This window comes from Mizuhopecten yessoensis, unplaced genomic scaffold (genome assembly GCF_002113885.1).
Source record: "Mizuhopecten yessoensis strain PY_sf001 unplaced genomic scaffold, ASM211388v2 scaffold1063, whole genome shotgun sequence".
Lineage (NCBI taxonomy): Eukaryota > Metazoa > Mollusca > Bivalvia > Pectinida > Pectinidae > Mizuhopecten > Mizuhopecten yessoensis.
The window spans coordinates 424,612-441,663 of NW_018403859.1; the positions used below are offsets into that span (position 1 = coordinate 424,612).

The 17,052-nt window shown below is 36.3% G+C and overlaps 1 protein-coding gene across 2 annotated transcripts in view; it reads right to left on the reverse strand.

Annotated features, from left to right (window-relative positions):
* Positions 1–7,460: 7,460 nt before the first annotated feature.
* LOC110456947 overlaps positions 7,461–17,052 on the reverse strand; it is a 49,812-nt gene continuing 40,220 nt past the window's right edge. For both annotated transcript variants that reach the window (XM_021508027.1, XM_021508022.1), the window contains exons 16-22: positions 16,126–16,330; positions 15,890–16,009; positions 14,102–14,256; positions 10,158–10,274; positions 9,787–9,901; positions 9,446–9,539; positions 7,461–8,995 (exon numbers count right to left, since the gene is read on the reverse strand). In XM_021508027.1, coding sequence (XP_021363702.1) covers positions 8,863–8,995; positions 9,446–9,539; positions 9,787–9,901; positions 10,158–10,274; positions 14,102–14,256; positions 15,890–16,009; positions 16,126–16,330 — 939 coding nt within the window. In that variant the 3' untranslated portion in view covers positions 7,461–8,862. The remainder of the gene's footprint in view (positions 8,996–9,445; positions 9,540–9,786; positions 9,902–10,157; positions 10,275–14,101; positions 14,257–15,889; positions 16,010–16,125; positions 16,331–17,052) is intronic.

Here is a 17,052-nt window from a genome sequence, read left to right on the forward strand (position 1 = left end):
GGAATCTCATATCTTCCTGGTCTGTTAATATTTAATGTAGTTATTTGCATGAACGTAAATACTTCCTCGTTGATAAGCGCTAACTATATCAAAATATATAACAGCACTTGTGTTAACAATCATGACTTCGGCAAACTTTTAAAATAAATGATATGTATATGTCGAATTGTCATTACGGAATTTAGTTATACCTCTCTGCATACATGCTATTATTCGTTACTTAGACATAATAAGTGTTTTTTTATTTTTTGTTTTTTTTTAAAGAAGACGAGACAGACATTAAAGTGTTCGATTTCGGGCAATGGGTACAAGGTGACAGATAGTGGCCTTTCGAGCCCTTTATCTAGTATTTGTTTATTTTAAACGGATTAAACTTACGTCTGAAAGGTGGTCATTATTGTAGCTGGCCCTGTTTAATTCAACCAGCTATCAGTCAACAGCTCGCAGCCGCAAAAAATGTCCGAACCGTTCGAAATCCCCCGTACTCACTAACGACGCAATAGACCGGAAATACCCAGGACTAACAAAAACGAAAGAATTATGGATGACAACCGTCGGCGAAAAGTTGGCCATCTGCAATATTCTCAACTCTTTGGGGTGAGTTATGACCTGATTTACAGGTAGGTGTTTTCGCTGACTTGTTCAACTTTTCATAGGTTGTTGTAATATAATTGCAATATTATTTGGATGATCATTCCTTAGTCTTTAATGCGTTCCTTCCTTTGGTTCGATGACCCTCAAATTAGGATGGCCTGCTGTTCGTATCAATTCTCCGTAATAGTGATTCCCTTGCCTTTTGACTTTGTAGTCTATATTTCCCAATTATTTGGACAGAAAATCAATCATGATAAAAGTCATCCTGAGCGTTCCTTTAAAATCGTCTGGAGAACTGTTACATATATATGAGTACTTAATGACATTTCCGAGATATCAACGTCTTGTGCTGATGACCATGATCAAATCAAAACCATATAATACACATGAATACATGTACATGTATCTGTTACATATGGAAGGCCGTTGTCGCGCAATGCTAAATGCGAAATGCTTTTCGCATAATGTTAAATTCGTTTTGCATTTTGCTTTAAGCATTGCGCGACGGCCTTCCATTGTAACACCGTAATTGAAATACAACACTTACAATAAAATACTCGGAAAGGAAATATGGCGGATATGGGTTGGCCATACATATGACCCATGCACAGCTAGCTTGTTATAAAATTTCAATTTAATTTTAATTTCAATGAAATTTTCGAACGTAAGAAAAAGAAAAAAATATATTTGTCGTATGTAACAGAAGATATTTCATTTCATTTCATTTCAAAATATTTTATTAAATCAAATGATTCAATGGGAATTGGGCAACAGGCTATACCTATACAAGCCCTCTCCCTTGGATTACTTACATTTCAAACAATAACATAATTATGATTTAGACATAAACATATTAGCACTGGCTTGGAACATTAAATAGTACTTAATACTTAATACTTAATAGTCTTTATCTATCTCTGAACTAAGCAAAATTAAATTAAAAAAAAATTAAAAATACTAAGGTAAAACAAATACAGCTGATGTTTTTTTTCTATACATAGTAACCAGTATATATAAAATATATTTCAAAATGGAAACCCATGTGTGTATACTGCATTTGAAAATAATCAAATTTTATAAATTTTACAAAATGTATTAATATCAAAAACTGGAACCTTCATTCAATACAGTAAATATTAAATAGCATTAGTTGAATAATTTGTAACACCAACTAGTCCTCCATCAACGCTCCTACTCCAGATAACAATTATAACTGGGCAGCACTAACATATCCATACACACAACCACTGTGTGCCTACCCAGTCATTGACAACCCAGAGCAGGATCCGTGTTGAAGGAGTATTCATATAGACATGTATACATACACATTGGGACTAGAATTAACAGTTATTTCAAAATCTGTTAGTAGACAATATATTTCTGAACACAGACACAAATAGCAGAATTAGGATCATGACTAAATGGTTACTTCCCCTAGTTAGTATATTGATATTATTTACTAAATGTTCAATCAGGTTTAAGTCGAGATTTAAATGTAGGTTTAATTGAATGTTAAGCTGCAAATGAGACAGAGAGTCTAATAGGTTTTGTCTTTAGAGTATTTTATACCTAGGGTAGTATAGAAAGAAGTGATCCACATCTTCGTCATGGTTGCCACATATACAGGATGGGCTATTAGTAAGGTGGTCTCTAAAAAGATCAGAATTTAATTGACTTGCATGGTTTCTAAGTTGACATAAAATGACGTTAAAAGATCTAGTCCCTCCATATTTAAAAGCATGTGTACATGTTTCCTCAGCATTAGGAAGATGGCATGATGAACGAGTTGCTTTTTAAGTGCAGTTACCGACCTCAAATTATAATAATTACAATCGGATCTATTCCACTGAGACATCATACTAGGAAAGAAACTGTTAAAATATATACTAGTTCTGCAAATGGGTGTTTGAAATATACGTTGATGTCGAATATCATGAGTCACTAAGTCATTGTTTATAATATAAGGTTCAATGTTTTCAAACAGATAATTAGGGGTATGACGGTTTGTTATTTAAAAAAAATAGCATATTTTGCTGGTCATTTCTGCGTTTCTTAAGTGTATCCCATCCTAGTTCATTATAAATGACAGCATGACTAGTACCCCTACGTAATCCAGTAACTATTCTAGCAGCAATCAGCTGGATGGATTCAAGAAGATCGGATTCTGACTGATTACAATTATTCCACAAAACACTTACTCAAGGTTTGGACGAATATAAGATTTGTATATTATTTCTAAAGATTTCCTGTCGAGTCTATACTTTAGTGATCTGAACAGATTCCCTTTTTTACAAAAGATACACAAGTATAAATACCTAAACTAAACGGGAAACAAACATAAGCGTTTCCCGCACTGCATGTAACGTGGCAGACATCAGGCGGTATGTCATGTAATCGCTTACTGTGATACGTTATCAGCTGTGAAAGACAAACTTGTGTAAAACATTACATAATGTCTCATCTGTGTCAGTGGAGTGTTAAATATTTAAATGTATTAAAGAATATGGATTATACTTAGTAATGAGGAATTTTCCTCCAGTTTAACTTTCGACCAAATATAACGTTTCCGCCAAGCGTTGAATGTATGGCACGCTGAGTACCAATGTTTCCTGTAACGATATATTCAAGCTCATTATAAACAGCAACCCACCGAGGCAAACATTTCCTGGTGTACATTAGCTTTTCCAAACCAATATTAGCAAATGCATATTTTTCAAATTGTAAAGGATATCGAAAGGCAGTTTAGAAAAATATTCATGCTTCATCTTTTGTTACTGTCACTTTATAAAAGTTTTAATCGGACCTGTCTTCTCTCTCATGTACAAGATGCATGCAGAAGAAAAGGGAGAGGCATACAAACAGCCCTTTCTGCATCTATCCATTAGAAACATTCATGCTATGTTATCTTTTGATTATATTATGCAAAACAACAAGGAGATTTTCTAAAATTGTGAATCAACAAAATGCCCCTAAATATCCAAGTCAAGCTTTTGAATTGATATGCATATGACTTTTCAATAACAATTTATAAGACTCTCCAGTTTTAATAACAGAGAAATTGAACAGGTAGAATCAGAATTTCTTTTTAATGGAGTACAATTTATATGCTTGTGCATGTACAATTTTAATCCTATTATTGATGAAACGCAAGAAAATAAGAATTTTTGAAATGACGGTCGGTTTCGCATCTAAATAAGATTATACTTCGTTTGAGTTAGGATTGAAACTCGTTTTGAACAGATAAAAATATGTCGATGAGATTAGAGTAAGCGTTTTAATATCGTTTTTGTTTTTCTATATTATATTGGAAAACTGTTCAGCGTTTGCTAGAGAGTATGCCATGCGGTTCCACCACAAACGCCCAACCCTAGTTGTCCAACCGTTAATAATGACTATACAGTTGTTAGCTTTGTACAATGTTTGCTGTCACGTTGTCACAGCCAGCCTACCTCTGTTTGTCAAAGTGACGTCGTGTTTATGTCCTATATATTACACGTGTCATATACAAGGTATTTATATTTGTTAGCTGTTGAAATGTTTTCTGACATATAAAATGTTTAGGGAACTTTCCTACATTTAATAGGAAATTAATTGTTGTGTAGACTTGATCACTGATTATACAAGTTAGCTTTCCAAATAACCAGCATCACGTCGGTCATGGCGTGGTTTCTCTATCATTTAGGGATGTTGCGAGTGAGGGTTGATGTGATTGCGAGTTATATAAGTGTATATATAAAGGATGTCATATTAGTTCAATAACTTGTATGATGACGTTAGACACGTGAATAAAATCACGCAAGATGTGATCACCCTAACATAACGAATGATATCACAGCTATTTTAGTGTATAAGTGCGGGTCTCTTGCAAACAAGACATTTCTTAGTGTTGTTTTATTACCTGGTAAGGTTTGAATTACATAATACATATTTATAACCTAACTTCCGGGGAGTTTTGTATATAACGATAGAAGAACACAAATGCCTTGGTTGTATTGTTGTCGGAATAAAATAGGTATTTGCAAGATGGTGACTTGGTAGGAGGCGAATTTGGTTTTCGAGCATTAAGTATAAGATATACTAAATTGTTCCTGGTAGAGGACAGACAGATAATCCGGAGATCCCCATACCACTCTACCCATACTATTTATATGACGATAACACTAATCGCCTCTGTGACCAACTCCATGTTTTGTTATCGACAGTTGTGGGGCAATCAAACATTCCTAATGGGTGACATAGGGGATTTACCTTCAGTAACCTTTAATGTGTTTTGTAGATAACGCCTCGTCTTATCATTATCACCTTGGTTAGACAAAGATCGATTGTACTGTTGACATGATATACGTGTCCCTTATGTTTGCAAACTGATAAAAAACTTATTTACTCACAAATATATAGCATACATATAAATCAGTTCAAATATGGTAATAAGAACAAAATAGAGATAACGTAAGCCTAAAATCGGAATAATATTTTATTCCTAAGTTATTTATTCATCAATGTCAACAAGGATCGCTATCGAACATCTTCGTTTTCGTACACTTTGTGGACACTCTGCAACCTGCAATGTTGTGCGATTCTACAATTTCAAGGTAATTGTTTCGATTAAGTTAGCTGTTGCTGCCTATTTGTACAAACTTTAACGTGTTAAGAGCATCATTGTCATATTATAAGGTTTCTACATATATTTTGATAAGTCGTAAATGGACAAAACGGTCATACGGTGCTGTATGATATTTTCTTTTTCTGCGTTTCTGCGTCGCCTTTTGGTTTCGATTCATGATATTCTTCCTTATCAGGATTTCTAGCGATTATTTTATGATAGTTTCAGTTTCTTATGTATAAGCACCTAAATCCACGATGAATGTGAAAAGTCTTTCTTAAGACATTTTGTAGCTATCACTTCCATTCATGTTGGCTTGTAATACAAGACAAAGTTATGAAGAAAAACTGGAAACTCTATTCTGCATTCTGAAAATTAAGCTGGTAAACATGAAGGCTTCCACATATTGTCATTACATTTCTTTTCAATTCATGAAAACTTTGGATGTTGTTATTTTAGCATCACGAAAAAGTCACAACAATCATAGCAAATATCAAAATTGAAGATCTAACCCGTCTATTTGAACCTAACCAACGTTAAATAAACAATTTGCGCAACCCCAAGTCAATAGAATCCGGTCGATTTTTCCCATCGTGCATTCCCTTCCCGTGATTAAAGTCCGATTTGTCTGCCTTTTGTTGGTCAAGTTTTATTTTCTTCTTCCTTGTCTAGAGCCAAGATTTTTGTATAAGTTACTTTAGTGAAGTGTGCAAATAAAAGTCTTGATTGATTATTCCTTTCTTCTTTTTTATTATGTTTGCTTGATAATTACATGTCCTAGTTAGCCTTAATATCTTCCTGTATACTGTTTCCACCAAATTTACAACATCACAAGCAGAATATTTTACGCGTGAACTATGAAAACAGTATTGAACTGATGTGTGTGTGGGGGGGGGNGTATAGTTTCTTTACAAAAGTGATCAAACGGAACCATCGGTTTAAGTATTAATTTGAACTGAACACAAGATACTATAACTTGACTATAATCATCATCGTAACCACGTCATATACGTTCTGGCAGTTAAGGTTAAAAACACCTTAAAGATGCTATATTCACCCTCAATTTCAGCTATTAGAATTGTATATAGCGACGTTAAATCAGTCAATATGGCATCAGTGCTGATAGCTTCTTAAAAACGTGTTAACTGGACTTAAAACATGTCAGTCTCGTTTACGACCGAACTGATTGCTACGACATAACTTATTACATGAACTTCATTTATATACCTAGGTCATGCAAAGCTCACGTTCTCTATAACTTGCTACATAGGGGTATATAAGCTTCAAACCAAACTGATAATAGCTATGGTAATATAAAAGGGTCATGTACACTGTCCGAATAACATATTTTGCCGGTATATGTATACTAAAGGCATTGTGTCCATAATGAATAAGTCAACTTTTTATAAATTGTCCTTTCTCAACACTCAATGTTGCTATTAAAAAGCATTTACAAAACATTACAACACTTTTCATTTGCAATGGTTATGACTTGTCTTGCGGATGTATAACATCACAGAGAGTTATAAAGCGTTTACGCTAGCACTGACCTTTTCTTAAAAAACTTTGAATCAAAAGCAATATTAGTAGGTAAGTAATGTCAAGCATAATGGAGACACGTTCATGAATGAAGCTTCAAGTTACAAATCAACAAATGCATTTCCCTGATACAAAGTGTATTCTTGACATGTCCTAATTCGGAAATAGAGATATTGTTAGCTCTGCTTGCAACGTCCTCATATGACCCTAACAGTTGCGAGAAGGCTTAATCCCAAACAACAACAAAAATCATGTGTTTCTAAACCCATGTAGTATGGTAGCGATATTCTGATGGCACGTTTACAGAGACCATTTGCTATGTATACTCCACAAAAAGAAACGTTCCTTGCTTCTCTTTCTTGACTTACTTTGGACATTAACTTTGACACAAGTATTGCGTACACCTTTTCTTCGAGTGACACAACTGATATGTCAGAGAATAGTTTGTCAGATGTGACATTGACGTCCTTAATCTGTCAATCATTTGTCACTAACGAGGCTATATATATAGGTGGAAAAGTCGTTTGAAATCAAAGAAAGAACTTCAAACAGTTTAAACCCATCTGTAACATGTTCAGGTTGTGTGGTTATATGAATATAACTCCTTATCCGCCCCACCCATCCTTTCTTTTGTGCCACAAACAGGGTCAAGTGACTCTGTTTATGTCTTAAATATATACCACAGCTGTTGTAAAATGAAAACTTGTTTGACAACAACACTCGAATTAAAATATTATTCACATTTAATTTGAATCATATATATCATCCCACACATCATATGCAAATCAATGTATTCCTAAATATGCAAACATTTATAAAAGTATACCTTCAGTAAACGTTTTTTTAATTTCATTGTTTTTTATGTTTTTAAAAAACACCGAATTTGCACTTTAAGAAACTGTCATGCGGTGAAATAGAGAACGTGAACAGCTTAGCTGTATTCAGGATGTATAGGGTAGGAAGGCAGCCAATCATGTTCTTATTATACGTACCACACATCGAAAAGTACTTGCATCATATTAATATTAAAAAAGGGTTTTCATCAATGATATCTAGTATTGATATCAAAATGTGTTCACAAATACATTAGGAGTCACTTAAAAGTTTGCTTTAAAAAGACCAATGACGGGATTCCTTGGTAGACTTGTTTACAGCGGCCATTTGAAGTACTGTTGTAGTGTGGTCAGATCATAGGATCGCATGTTTTAATGCTGACAGTATTAGTCGCTGTGATGGCCTCTCGGAGTAAATGTAGTCTGTCCCTGTGGTCTCTTGTTTTAATGTTGATGATAATCAGACCCTGTGATGACAAGTGTAGCCGCAGTAGTCACTTGTTGTAGTCATAAAGTGGAGTGGCTATAATCTGTCCTTATATCTCCGTTCTGGTAATATAATGACCTATAAGTTTGTTTTAGTATGTCTCTGTGGTATCCGTCCTGGTGATGACCCTATGCAGTTGTTTTAGTCTGGGCTGGAGGTCTCCGTCTTGGTGATGACCTCGTGGAGTGGTTGTTGTCTGTCCCTGTGATTCTTGTGATGATCTTGTGAAGTACTTGAAGTATGTACATGTTGTCTCTTGTTTTAATGTTGACAAAAGTCAGTCCCTGTGATGACCTCGTGAAGTGGTTGTAGTCTGTACCTGTGGTCTCTGTCATGGTGATGGCTTTGTTAAGTTGTTGTTGTCTTTCCCGTTGGTTTCCGTCCTGGTGATGCCTTTATGAAGTTGTTTTAGTCTGACCTGATGGTCTCCGTCCTTGTGATGACCTCGTGGAGTGGTTGAAGTCTGTCCCTGTGGTCTCCGTCCTTGTGATTGCTTTGTTAAGTTGTTTTTGTCTTTCCCGTTGGTCTCCGTCCTGGTGATGACCTTATGCAGTTGTTTTAGTCTGGCCTGGTGGTCTCCGTCCTGAGGATGACCGCGTGGAGTGGTTGTTGTCAGTCCCTGTGATGACATTGTGGAGTGGTTGTAGTCTGTCCCTGTGATGACCTCGTTGAGTGGTTGTAGTCTGTCCCTGCGTTTTCTTGTTTGAATGTTGGCAAAGGTCAGTCCTTGAAATGACCTCGTGAAGTGGTTGAAAACTGTCCTTGTGGTTTCTTGTTTTGATGTTGACGATGCTCAATCCCCGTGGTCACTGCGTTGCGTAATAATAGTAGTCGTCCTGGCTCGAACTGAAGGTGCTGCTGATTTCCTGAACGATGGCGGAGAATTTTGGTCGTGACGACTGTTTATCCTGCCAGCATTTCTTCATTAACTCATAGTGCCTGTGTAAGACATACGCATACAGTAAAAGTATCTGCAGAGTTATGCCCCCTTCTGATTGATAGATTAAGCGATGATATAATTAAAAAAATAAGTATGTCAATAATTCTTCGCGTATTAAAAAAAGGGATAAATAACGACTGAAATGTTTTATACATTTTTGGAATGAGAAATATAATTATTGATATTTTTGTGCAGCATGCAAGATACATACTCCCTTTTAAATCTCTTTGTAGTAAATAATAAATATTAGAACATATATTCACAATTTACAATAAACATCACATAGTACATTATTTTTACATATTAGGTAAACAATATATACGCAATTTTCTAATCAAGTAATGAAACACGCCTTAAAACCGCCAAGGTACCGATTTGTAAAGTCCCTTCTTGTATGTTACCGCGATAAATGTTTAGGTAACATAGGTCACAAGAAACAAATAACTTACATGTCAGCGCAATATTCAGGGCGGCTCATACGGTATCCATTGGTAACATTGGTGGCCACGTCCATGCTCCGTATCCCGGGATACGGTGTGTCACCTGTCAGGTCAGCAGAATATGTTACACATGAATGAATGATAAAACACTTGCACGGCAAAATGTGTTTATTACTAGTACTGTATATCATATGTTTGAATCATTGTTAAATCGATAAAATACCTACCTATAATGCATATTAAAATTTTTAAAAAACATAACTCACAAAATTATGTTTCCAGCCTGAACTATTTGTATGTATCCAGAGGGACATTTCTACATATTTTAGGTATACCAATCTCCTACCTACCAAGACTGAATATTTCCCATAAGACGATTCCGTAGGACCATACATCACTCTGCATTGTAGCGTCCTTCAATGACGTCATACATTCTGGAGCCATCCATTTGATTGGTACTTTTTCCTACAATGTGAAGTAGAAGAGTTTACCTTCAACTAACCATTTAGCAAAGAGGCGATCATTAAGAGAGACTTTACCTTAAGACTCTATTTTGAATTTCCTGTTAAGCTTGCTCACTATGGTATGCAATGAATGTTGAAATTCTCTTTCCTACAAAGCCTTAAATAATGGCTAAGAATGTTCCTCTTTTTGTACGGCTTGACAGAAACATGCTGCAAACAGGTTGGACCTGATATCACCGTGAGGTGACAACACTGACCTTTCCAGTGTCACCGTCTTGTTGCTCGGTTTCCCTCGTAGGTCCAAACCCTGCGACTTTCGCTTCTAATGACGACGCCAGAAGAATATTTCTAGCAGCAAGGTGACGATGAATAATCTAGAAATGAAACAGTTGTCTTATTAACTGTTAAATGTATTTCTCCACGTCTACTATAATGATTACACTCCGTTAATATAGCAACATAGGTCACAAGAAACAAATAACTTACATGTCAGCGCAATATTCAGGGCGGCTCATACGGTATCCATTGGTAACATTGGTGATGAACTTATAAGGACTGGTAACAAACACATAGCCAAGTCCTTAGTGATGAACTTATCAGGACTGGTAACAAAAAACTAGCCAGGTCCTCATTGATGAGCTTATCAGGACTAATAACAAACACCTAACCAAGTCCTTATTGATGAGCTTATCAGGACTGGTAACACACGCCTAGACAGGTCCTTTCACAGTAATATGTATCGACGATGTGCTGTCTTTGAATATTAAGAAATGTATTGATCACATCGATTAAAGATACCATTACATCTTAGAAACATTGACACCACAGACCCGTCAACTTCAGCCGCTTTTCTCGAACTTTACTTTCAACATGACCAACAGGGACGGCCTACAACTAAGCTGTACGATAAAGAGGACTTTTCGTTGATAGCAACATATCTGCTTCCCCTACCAACAGCCATGTCAATCTTTTCTTTGTTCATATCTTGCCCTAGTTTGATCGATTTTGAGCTCGAGGTTTGGTTTTGTTGTCACTTCGGTATTCTCTTGTTTTTTTCTTTTACAATATATAGACATGATGAACATACTGAAAACACTATACATAATACATTTAAAAACAGTTATTGCATACTTTCATATATACATAGAGTACGTATGTACGTTTTTCTTTTTAAAAATCAAAGCATATCCCGAAATATCATCAAAACCAGAATTCGTACTTAAGATCGATAACGCCTGGATAAATGTTAGCTCGACGACAGGGATAATACAAGCAGACGATAACGCCTGGACAAATGTTCGCACAACGCTTTCATATATACATAGAGTACGTATGTACGTTTTTCTTTTTAAAAATCAAAGCATATCCCGAAATATCATCAAAACCAGAATTCGTCCTTAAGATCGATAACGCCTGGATAAATGTTAGCACGACGACAAGAATAATACAAGCAGACGATAACGCATGGACAAATGTTAGCACTACGTCAAGGAAAATACAAGCAGATGATAACGCCTGGGCCTAGACATATGTTAGCACGACGACAAGGACATTACAAGCAGATGATAACGCCTGGGCCTAGACATATGTTAGCACGACGACAAGGATAATGCAAGCAGATGTTAACGCCGGGACAAATGTTAGCACGACGACAAGTATAATACAAGCAGATGATAACACCTGGACATATGTTAGCACGACGACAAGGATATTACAAGCAGATCATAACGCCTGGACCTAGACATATGTTAGCACGACGACAAGGAGAATACAAGCAGATGATTCATCGATGAAATCAAATACGTAAATCTTTTTCTTAATGAAAACTGGGGTAGTATCAACAAGGATAATAAAAGCAGATGAAAACGCATGGACAAATGTTAGCACTACGTCAAGGAAAATACAAGCAGATGATAACGCATCGACAAATGTTAGCACGACGACGAGGATAATACAAGCAGATGATGATAGAGTACGTATGTACGTTTTTCTTTTTAAAAATCAAAGCATATCCCGAAATAACATCAAAACCAGAATTCGTACTTAAGATCGATAACGCCTGGATAAATGTTAGCACGACGACAAGAATAATACAAGCAGACGATAACGGCTGGGCAAATGGGAGCACGACGACAAGGATATTACAAGCAGATCATAACGCCTGGACCTAGACATATGTTAGCACGACGACAAGGAGAATACAAGCAGATGATAACGCATGGACAACTGTTAGCACGACGACAAGGATAAGACAAGCAGATGATAACGCCTGGACAAATGATAGCACGACGACAAGGATAATGCAAGCAGATGATAACGCCTGGATAAATGTTAGCTCGACGACAAGGATAATACAAGCAGACGATAACGCCTGGACAAATGTTAGCACAACGACAAGGATATTACAAGCAGATGATAAGGCCTGGACAAATGTTAGCACAACGACAAGGATATTACAAGCAGATGATAACCCCTGGACAAATGTTAGCACAACGACAAGGATATTACAAGCAGATCATAACGCCTGGACCTAGACATATGTTAGCACGACGACAAGGAGAATACAAGCAGATGATAACGCATCGACAAATGTTAGCACGACGACAAGTATAATACAAGCAGATGATAACGCATGGACAACTGTTAGCACGACGACAAGGATAATGCAAGCAGATGTTAACGCCGGGACAAATGTTAGCACGACGAAAAGGATAATACAAGCAGATGATATCGCCTGGACAAATGCTAGCACGACGACAAGGATAATGCAAGCAGATGATAACGCCTGGACATATGTTAGCATGACGACAAGGATATTACAAGCAGATGATAAGGCCTGGACAAATGTTAGCACAACGACAAGGATAATACAAGCAGACGATAACGGCTGGGCAAATGGGAGCACGACGACAAGGATATTACAAGCAGATGATAACCCCTGGACAAATGTTAGCACAACGACAAGGATAATACAAGCAGACGATAACGGCTGGGCAAATGGGAGCACGACGACAAGGATATTACAAGCAGATCATAACGCCTGGACCTAGACATATGTTAGCACGACGACAAGGACAATACAAGCAGATGATAACGCCGGGACAAAGGTTAGCACGACGACAAGGATAATAAAAGCAGATGAAAACGCATGGACAAATGTTAGCACTACGTCAAGGAAAATACAAGCAGATGATAACGCCTGGGCCTAGACATATGTTAGCACGACGACAAGGACAATACAAGCAGATGTTAACGCCGGGACAAATGTTAGCACGACGAAAAGGATAATACAAGCAGATGATTCATCGATGAAATCAAATACGTAAATCTTTGTCTCGACGACAAGGATAATACAAGCAGACGATAACGCCTGGACAAATGTTCGCACAACGCTTTCATATATACATAGAGTACGTATGTACGTTTTTCTTTTTAAAAATCAAAGCATATCCCGAAATATCATCAAAACCAGAATTCGTACTTAAGATCGATAACGCCTGGATAAATGTTAGCACGACGACAAGTATAATACAAGCAGATGATAACACCTGGACATATGTTAGCACGACGACAAGGATATTACAAGCAGATGATAAGGCCTGGACAAATGTTAGCACGACGACAAGGATAATACAAGCAGATGATTCATCGATGAAATCAAATACGTAAATCTTTGTCTTAATGAAAACTGGGGTAGTATCAATGAAACAAAACACACAAATTAGCATGATAAAAACCGCCAACTTTTACATTGTGGAAGGAAATTATTCGCAATTAGATCATTATTGTGGTCATAAATATTATTCACTATCTTCATAAACCCACATTTCTCGAACCATTGTGTGGTAATCCTGTCTTGCAGAGGTCCACATCTCTCATGGCGATCAAATGAGAACCCAAAATTACAAGATAGAAAAATTGAAGTTGTCACACTTATCACACAGCTTAGAAGTGAACCGTCCCTGTTGTTCATATTGTTAGTGAAGATCGATGAAAGCTTCTGAAGAAGAAGGATCTATAGTGTAAGTTTTCGTTCAGAAGATGTAACGCCGTTATCAAAAGACAGCCCATCGTTGATATATCTGAAAGTGAAATGAAAGGATTTGGCAACTACAATGAACCTTGTTGAAATGCTAAATTTAGGCGGGGAGGACGTAAGATGCAACACAATTTTGTTTTGTTTTATTGAATCAAGGGATACCTGTTTTGAGGCGAGGTAATCCATTCCTTTAGCGATGTCAAAGGTCATTCGAAATAAGGTGTCCACGACACTGTCCGTCATCATTGTTCGCCGATTCTGCAGCCACGTCCTCATCACACCTGCCTCACACAACTCCAACAGCATGAATGGACCAACTGAATAACAAAAACAAACCATTGGCTATACAGCTATACTATTAATGTTCGTTCATAACAAAATGTCACATGCTCAACATAACGACATATTTCGCTGAAATACTCGCTTACTATTTACTAAAATGCGACATTTGTTGTTTTGTACTGTACTTGTAGGGTATTTTTCACCCGTTGTCTTTTCTCATTGATGTATATGTCACAGTTGACCACGTCACAGGATTTTCGTAGCTTCACTCGAGTCTAAACTAGTTAAGCGTTGAAGGTTGATATAAACGATTTAAAACGCCAGATATTTGGAAGGCACATCCCACTGAAGTGATATAAGCGGTTTGTTACATGCCAAGACAAGTGCAATTATCATATACTACATGAAGTCTATATCCAACCTGCCAGCTGAGAAACCTTTATCCACTGTCGCCGTCATTTTTGTTATCCTGAATGATGACTGGGGTATCTTTGCGATAATTTATGCGTTTATGAATTATAAAGCGATATTTCGATATTAAAAGCGAAGATTTGAATACAATTAATGATAGAAATCAAATTATGTCACAGTTATGGTATTGTTCATCAGACTTAACAATCAAAGATATAATAGAAAATGGCCTTCTTAGATATCTCAGTAAAAGAGGGTTCGGTTAATGTAGATCGAATTGCAGGGCATAATTCTCAATATCACAAATGATAGAAATGTGTGTTTTATTGTTTCTGATGTGGTATTATCCCTGGTTGGTACATTGTACATGTAATAGGTCATGAGTACAGATCTCAGTTTACTAAAATCAGCCATCAATTGTAACTATCCATCGTATTACCCTCATGCACTCGACTTTCCCGATCGCATTTCCCTAATTCGAAGTCTCTTTTGAAATATAAGTCAGAGGCACAACATATACGTTCCGAGAGACTGAAGCAAACGCCGCCAATGGTGAAGATCCCTGATGACCTTCACCGATGTGCTATTGTTCTCGTTTAGGTATAGAAAAATATGTGATATTGTCCCTGCCGAAAGAAACACTATTAATATCATACAAAAATCGAGTCTCTTTATACACAGGCAATACATGTATCAATTTGTATACGGAGACGTGTCACACAAATATTGAAAACAATGTTCTAACGATAAAGGCTTCGAGAATGTTGGTAGCATTAGCACATTCGTGTCCTATGCTTTCTACACTTTTTAACGTTTTTTCGTAGCATTTTTCATTGATCTGAGGCATATCTCTCGCTATCCATACCAAGTATAAACTGGGGCAAAAACGTCCAAAATACACCGCACGTTGATATCATTTCTTCGTCAGATTAACTGACATTTGAAGATATTATTTTAACCAAAACATTTAAAATTATATTTTAAAAGTGTTTATGAGATAATAAAATGTACATTTCAATGTACGAAAGAGCAATATTAACTCCTATGTATAAATATCAGCGGATCATGATAGTGTAGATATTCGTATTTAGGCAATTTATTTCACGTAGGAATTTAATATTTTACTTTCTTTTTAAAATTTAATAATCGTGCAATTTCATCTTTGTTTCATATCTAGTTCAATATGTGTTTTCTATGCAGTTTCATGGATTTTCTTATGAAATAACAATATTCAAAATGGTAAATATAAATACGTACGTGGTTTGTTATCAAGGACAGCTCCAACGAATTCAATAACATTGGCATGGGAACCAGTCTTTGTTGCGAAGAAGTTTATCTTAGCATTCATTACCAATTCGTCTAGTTCGGTATGTGACTCTGGAACACAAACAACAATGAAATCAATATGCATTCAAGGTAAAAAGAAAACAACAAAAAAAGAAGTATTTTCCTCGGTAATATTGGAATGAACACTTACGTCATAGATTTCTTACCCTTTAACACTTTGGCAACGACGATCTTTCTGTTGTTCTTTTTGCAGTTTTGTGAAGCTTTGAAAACGTCAGCAAACCGCCCCGATGCCATCTTTTCAACTAGAGACACTTCACCATGATGAACCTCCCACGACTGGTTCTCATTAAAAACCATTTGACCATACAGATACACATCCTCATCACCGACATCCGAATAGGCCAGGTTCTGAACGGAGACAACATGAATGATTAGGTCCTTGTGAAATGTCATCAATGTTTGAGACGACAATAACATTGGAGATAAAAAAAGGAATGCCAATGTGTCAACAAAAACCGCAAACCGAATTCAAAATCGTTAAAACAAAATCAACTAGAGATAGAGAGATTAACATGAGTAGAGACCTTTGAAAATGTACAATAAGATCAGATATTACGGAAGGGCAAGCAAATTCTGCTTCAACGGATGTTGAACATAACAATATATAGCTATTTTCATATCATACAGTTACATAGAAAACTCAATCGGGACCATAATACATCTCCGACATCTTCATCAAACTGCTTTACTTTCGCTAAATGTCGAAATTTATCGCGTAGAACCTGCACTAGTAAGCATCACACTCAAGCTTGTCTCAATGTTAATCAGCCTTTGCTCCACCTACTGATAGATAAACGTCAAAAGCGAGGTATTGCTAAGCAAGGTATTAAGAAAATGACAACAAATATGCAGGAGAGAATTCGGTGTTGAAAAAGGCAGCAGATTATTTTAGTTGCTTTAGTATGAAAATAAATCGTATAATTAAAAGGTAAAAATAAGAATTCACTGTTAATAACATTATGTTCACGTTCGCGGTGTAAGCATCCTACTGAGTACAATTTGTGTAAGAAAACAAAATTATATTTCTTATAATGATACGTTGTAGAATTTTATCAGTTTAAAATATTTAC